Source organism: Plasmodium reichenowi, chromosome 12 (genome assembly GCF_001601855.1).
Source record: "Plasmodium reichenowi strain SY57 chromosome 12, whole genome shotgun sequence".
NCBI classification, from domain to species: domain Eukaryota; phylum Apicomplexa; class Aconoidasida; order Haemosporida; family Plasmodiidae; genus Plasmodium; species Plasmodium reichenowi.
In genome coordinates, this window is record NC_033657.1 from 1,939,820 (window position 1) to 1,947,319 (window position 7,500).

The 7,500-nt window shown below is 20.4% G+C and overlaps 1 protein-coding gene across 1 annotated transcript in view; it reads left to right on the forward strand.

Annotated features, from left to right (window-relative positions):
* Positions 1-259: 259 nt before the first annotated feature.
* Positions 260-7,500, forward strand: part of PRSY57_1251800 (reticulocyte binding protein 3) — a gene marked incomplete at both ends in the record, with an annotated part of 8,843 nt that continues 1,602 nt past the window's right edge. Inside the window, 2 exons of the mRNA XM_020115126.1 lie at positions 260-317; positions 515-7,500. The exon at positions 515-7,500 is cut by the window's right edge and continues 1,602 nt beyond it. Coding sequence (XP_019970279.1) covers positions 260-317; positions 515-7,500 — 7,044 coding nt within the window. The remainder of the gene's footprint in view (positions 318-514) is intronic.

The window sequence follows — 7,500 nt, forward strand, 5'->3', positions numbered from 1 at the left end:
TTACACATTTTGAGATGATTTGAATAATTGTTCTATATAAATAATAATATTAATATATTGTTAAGAAAAAAAAAAAGGAAAAATTGAAGAGACTATTTGTGTTTAATAAATATATATAATTTTTATCAAAATACATTAGGATATATATATATATATATATTAAGTATGTAAATCATTTATATGATGTGTTTTAGAACCGTTTAATTAATGTGTATATTTAAAACTATAAGATGAATGCATGCTTTAAGATATATGAACTATGAGAAAAGGGTTAATATATAGGGCAATTCTTTGTAATATTTTACTTATCTTAATCGGTATTATTATAAAAAAAAACGAAAATGAAATAAAATAACAACAATAATAATAATAATAATAATAATAATATATATATATATATATATATATATATATATATATATATATATATATGAATATTCTAATATATTTATTTTAATTTTCATTTTAATTTTCATTTTAATTTTTATATTTTGTTTTGTTTTATTTTTTGTAGAAAAAAGTCATCAGAATAATATATATAAAGTAAATGGAAATAATGAAAACTTTCAGTTTTCACATTTGAATTTTTATTCAAAGAACAATGAAGGTTTAAATTTTGGAAAGAGGAAAGTTTCGAAGGGTAGTAATTTATCAACTGAAAAATCTTCAGATAATAATAATGATAATGATTATTCTTATAAATATTATAATAGTAGTAGTAGAAGAAAAAAAGATAATAAAAATAATGTGCATTCGTCAAATTTATTTAGACCCCATTTATTTGTTACATTGAATGAAAAACGTTTTGTTAACAGTCCAACACATAATTCTTTCATAAATAAGATAAAGGTAGGGGGTTCCCAAGAGGTTAATAATAATGCCGTGAGTTCTGTTAAAAATCCTTTATCAGATGATTTAAGAAATAATATTATAGAAAATGAAGATCCTAAATTATTAGATGATAATAATTTATATCAAATAGATATGATAGATGAAAATGGCAATTTAAAATTTTCTTTATACCCACATTATGTGAATATCCATGCATGCAAAGAAATGATTCATTATAGTACTTATTATAATGATGCAACGGAAAATAAGAATAGTAATTTATATAAAATATTAGAACCTTTATCTAAATATATGCATGAAGTTAAAAGTAATTGTTTGAATGATAAGAATAAATTATTAAATGAAATACACAATTTAGAGGATCCTAAATATTATAAGAATAATGTACAAGATATGTATGATGAGAATATAAAAAATTATCAATTCTTAAGAAATGAATTTGAAAAATGCTTAAATAAATATGATGAACATATTAATAAAAAAATTTATGAAATGAATACAGATATTCGAAATATGTTAAGTAATACAATTTGTAGAAATAATATATGTGATTTAAAAAATTATAATTTGATTGTTGAATTATATTTATTTCACATTAACGAATTACCTGAAAAGGCTTATCATAATAATCTAAATAATGCAAAAGAACTTTTGGAATTTACTTCTAATGTCTTAAATGATATGGACAAGAGAATATTGGGAGATAAGAAAACTTTATATTCTATTAATTTTGTACAGTCAGAAATTAATGATATTATTAAGAGATATAATTTTCACTTAAATCATATTAACAAGGGAATAAGTGAAATAAAACATATATCAACTAAGCAAGGACGTTTACCTAATTTGAATAAAACAATACTTATGAACAAAAGTTTTGAACTTGCTAAGACATTTTCCAACTTTAAAATTAGTACAGAAATTCTTGATATGTTAAATATTTTATTGAATAGGAAAAAAGGCATATTACAAGAGTTATTAAATACTTTAATAGAAGATATAAAAATACGATTGAAGAATATTTTATATCCAAACAATTTAGATTCAGAATATAAGAATATAACATCTAAAGCTAAAATAACATTAGATGCAGCTGAAAAGTGTTTTTCGGAAAATAAGTGGAAAATAAAAGATTATGATATGGGTTCTACCTTAGAAATGATAAGTGTAAAAAATAATGGATATGAAAAATTATATATATTAGAAAAATCTATAAACAAATTAAAGAAATTACTTAATGATATAAATAATAAATATGAAACAATTAAAAAGGCTAAAATAAAATTAGACGGATTATATGAATATAAATCCGCTGATAGTACTGAGCAGAAAAAAAATCTAATGAATCTTTTACATATTATAGAAAGTATAAAAGAAAATGATAAAATACAAAATTTAGAACATTATTTTATAGATATCAATAATATAAATTTAGAAACGAATTTGTTAATAGAAAATGTACAAAATTCATTAAACCAATTAATGAAGTTAAAGGAAGATGAAAAGAGAAAGAATACCTTAATTAAAGAAATTAAATCAAAGATGGATAATATAAATGAAAAGTTAAAACAAATGTATGATATTATATATATAAATGATATAATAAATCATACAGCATTAGAAATTGAAATATTATTTGATGAAAATTCATTAGTTCTAAATGATTATATAACAAAAACAAATAAGATATTAGATAATATAAATATTATTAATAAGGATTTTTTTAATAACAACAACAATAATAATAATAACAATAATAATAACATAAACAATGAACATTATTATATTCATAATAATTTGAAAAAATTTTTTAAAGATAGAAAAGATTTTATAGATAAAAATGTAAATTATATATATGAAATACATAGTACGCAAGATATTATTATCATGTTAAATAATACTATTAGTGAATACAACAAATTAGAGTTTATCAATTCAGACATTTTTCATAATATTATTAAGAAACTAAAAAAAGAATTACAAGATCTTGTGACACTTAAAGAAAGCTTAATGAAGATGAATCACAATGTATTGAAAATGGATCCTCTAAAAAGTTTAAATCAAGTACTAGAAAAATATAAAGAATTAAAAAAAAATGTAAATGAATATTCTAATGAAAAAAACAAATTAGATGAATTTAAAAAGCAAATGGAAAGTCGATTAAATGCATTTATTACAAATTTAAATAATAATGATGAAACCTTAGTTGATGGAAAAAATATATATGATCAATTTGTAGAATATAAAGAACAATTATTAATAAAAAAAAGAATTATTATAAATAATGAAATTGTTATAATTAATGATGAAGTAAAAAAAATTAAGGATGAATTAAAAAGCTATAATATTCTATCATATAAATTAGAAAATGATACATCTCATGATGTAGTTAATTCTGTAGAAAATACACCAAGTTCTGATGTTGCTACAACTGTGTCTAATTCTTCATCTATTCTTTCTACATATGATCCTACTGAATTGAATAAATTACGTAACTTCTTTTCTGAAAAGGACGATGAATTAAATGTTGAAAGTAAAGTAAAACATGATGAAAACATTTTTATTGAAAAGAATAAAATATTCGATGACATAATAAAAGATATTGAATTATATAATAAGAAAACCAATGCAATCAAAATCTTAAATAATGCCATAAATGGATCTATGAATAATTTGTCCTTAATTGATTCAGTAATGAAAAATAAAGGTAACATTATAAATAGATTATCTCAAAGATCCTATTTAATACAGACAGATAATTTTATAGATATATATGAAAAAATATTTTTAAAAGATAATTTAAATAAAGGTTTAGATGAAATAGAAAATAGATTATCTAATACTTATATGAACGAGTTGAAAATAGAAGCAGAAATGCAAAATGAGGAGTATAGGAAATTAAAGGAAAATATAAATACATATGATGATACATTTTTAGAGAAATTAATAGGAAATAAATATGAATGGGAAGTTCTCAAAATTGAATTAAATGGTTTAAATGTAAATTATAATATATTACAAGCAAATATAGATACCTTAATAATTAAACCTTATATAGACCATATTGATCATATTATATCATTAATAGAAACTTTGAAGCATAATATAGAGAATAAAATTAAGAAGGTGATACTTAATTTAGAAAGTTTAAAAGATTTTATTCAAACAAACTTTAACACAAATGATATTAAATTAGATCCTAATAATCTTATTAGTATACGTGTTGATAACAGGGATTATAATCATATGAAACTTTTAGAAGAAAAAAAAGAGGATTTATTCAAAAATATTAATGATAAAAAAGATGAAATAGAAAAACTAAAATTAAAATTAGAAGAAAACATGAATAATACTAAAAAGGAAATGGAGAATACGAATATAAGTTATGGAATTAAGAAAAAGAATTTGATTGATATATATGAAAGTATGAACAGTTTATTGAAATCTATTATTACGACTGATGAAAATTTATATAAATTACAAAATGTGGATGATTTTAGATTATTATATGAATTAATATTAATAGAAGAGATTAATGAAAAAATTAAAAATCAAATCAAAGAATCTTCTGTAGAACGAGTAGAAATTGAATTGTATAAAGAAAAAATTATTCTTAGTATGAATAATTCTATAAAGGAAGATATATCAAAACTTACAACATTCAAATATAATGAAATATATAATGAATGTATTACGAAAGAAAACAATATAAAAGAGCTCTATACAAAATCATCTTCATTATTAGAAGAGTCTTGTAGAGATAAAAATATGGATATTATTAAAAGTAACAAATCAGTTCTTGATGAATACTTAAAGACATCTATTCAAAATAACAATGATATTAAAAATAATTTAGCTAGTTTAAAAAATATGTATGCCATATTACAATCTATTGAATTAGATGCAGTTACTAAATATACCTTGGAAAATAGTTATAAATGTGAAGACCATGCTAGAGATTTAGAAATGGAATTAGAAAAAGAGAGTGCGTTATCAAAAAATATAAAATTAAACATTGAAAAAGCAGAAGAATACAAAAATAAAGTTTTAGGATCTGAAAAACATGAATCAATTGATATATATATAAGAAATATTGAGAAAATAAAACAAGACATTTCTGTTATAGAATCTGATATAATGACATGCATACAAAATGCTTATGATAATAAAACTAAAAGTATGTTGAACTTTCAAAATGTACATAGAGGTATAGATCTTATTGACATTTTAAATAAAAAAGAACAAGGAGTAATACCAATACCACCAGAAAGTGGAAATATATCAGAAGAACATGAAGGTCAAAATATTAATGATTATTATCAGAAGTGTAAAGCATATTCAGAAGAAGCTTCGGATAATTATAATGAAATTTCTTATAGAAAAGATTCTTTATTAGAATTCGAAAAGAAAATAACAAATATATTAAATGATGTTTTAATTTTTAATATGAAGAAAACCCTTGAAAATAAAAAGGACAGTGTAAATAATATTTTGGAAGGAATGAAATTAACAGCATCTATAATCAATGAGAAATCTCAAGTATTGTCTAAAAAAATCAGAGTATTAAGAAATCAAAAAAATATAAAAGATGATGAAGAATTATTAAATAATGAAAAATCTAAAATTGCATATGAACAATTCGAATTATATATGGGTAAACTAGAATATGCTATACCGGATATAAATCGTTTAAATGATAAGGCAGAAAGAATGTTTAACAAAGCTCAATTTTTGATGAAACCTATGTTAGATATGTCTCTTATATTAGAAAATAAGAATTTAGAGGAATTAAAAAATAAAGAACATGAATATATGGAAAATATTGAATATATACAAGATGAAGAAAAAAATATTAAATATGAATTAACTAAATTAACTGAAGTTATTCAATTTGTTGATAATATAGAACATTTGTTAGAAAAATATAGAAAATATTATGAACAAGGGAATTTAGAAAATGTATATAACAATTCTAATAATATCAAAGATCGTATAGAAGAAACAAAAAATTCATTAAGTGTGTTAGTTAATATATTTTCATCTATAAAAAATAACATATATTTAAAAAAGCATAGTGTTAAGATGGAAGATTTAAATAGTTATATAAAGAAAATGAATGATATATATAATAAATTCATGGAATCCTACAATCTGTTACAAAAAACTATTATTGAATCATCTAATGATGATATAGAATATGAAGAATTAAAACAAGCAAACCGAAGCATAGAAAAATTTGAAATACAACTTGTAAAAGCAGAAGAAGATATGAAATTATATTGGAATAGTATTAAAAATGATGTATATAATAAATTAGTATATTATATTAAAGATATGTTATTAGAATTAGACAATCGATGTAAATCAGTCGATACAATATTAAATGAAGGTTTTGATTATATAAATAAATGTGCTAAAGACAGTAATGTTTCGGGTGATTATGATAATACATATAATGAATTAAATAAAGCAATTAATAAATATAAAGAAATACATGAAAAGTCTAATTTTGTTTGTAAAAATGAAGCAGAAAGTTTGTTTGGAATTATTGTAAAGTCTTCAAATATTATAGGCATGAAAATAATAACAGGTTTAGGTTTAGAGTTAAAAGAAGATGTTGATTTAGGTACTATGTCTTTATTAAATTCAAGTTTACATTTTCATACTGCATCTATAAATAAATTATATTTTACGATAGAATCTGATGTGTATGATAAAATAAATGATTGTTTAAAGTCTTCTCTTGATATAGTAAAATATTCGTTTGATATTGAAAAGAAGAAAAGACAAATTAATAGTATAATGGAAGAAATAAATAACGTACATGCTCATATTACAATAAAGATTGAACTAGCTAATATGATTAATGATTCTAGAAATAAAATAAGTGTGGTTTTAAATAAAATATATGTATCTATAAATAAAATTAAAAATGTAAAAGAAATGACATGTGATGATAGTAGTTATCATATGATAATGGAAAAAGGTGAATATGATAAATTAAAAGAATATTATAAAAATTATAATGAAGAAAAAATGGCTACTTTAAATGAATTGAATACAAATAAATTAAAAGACGATTTGAATTCTTGTAAAAAATTGTTAGATAAATTACAAAACACAATGAAAAACGCAATTGAAGAAGAATCTTCTAAGAAGGTTATAGAGGATATAAAAAAATCATATGACGAAATAAATGGGCGTATTGGTAATACAGAAATGGATGCGGAAGCAATAAATGTGGTTTTAGAAGAATTAGTTAAGAAACAAAATAAATGTAAAGCATCTTGGTATACATCATTAATTGGAAAAATGAATACTAAAATGTCTTTTGATAAAAAGAGATTTGTTGATAGACAAAAAATATCTCAATCTTTTTTAGATTCTATGAAATTGAATGTTAATATGATTAATAAAATGATTAATAAGATAAATAATCATTTTGATAAACATGAAATAAATAATTATTCCTTAGGTAGTGTTGAGAAAATGATGAATTACATAAATGATTCAAATGAGAAAGGAACAAGTGTTATCGAATTAATTGACAATTTGACTAAAAAAATATCAATAAATAACAGTAATAATAATAATAATAATAATAATAATAATAATAATGATATAATAAATTTTATAAATAATACTAAA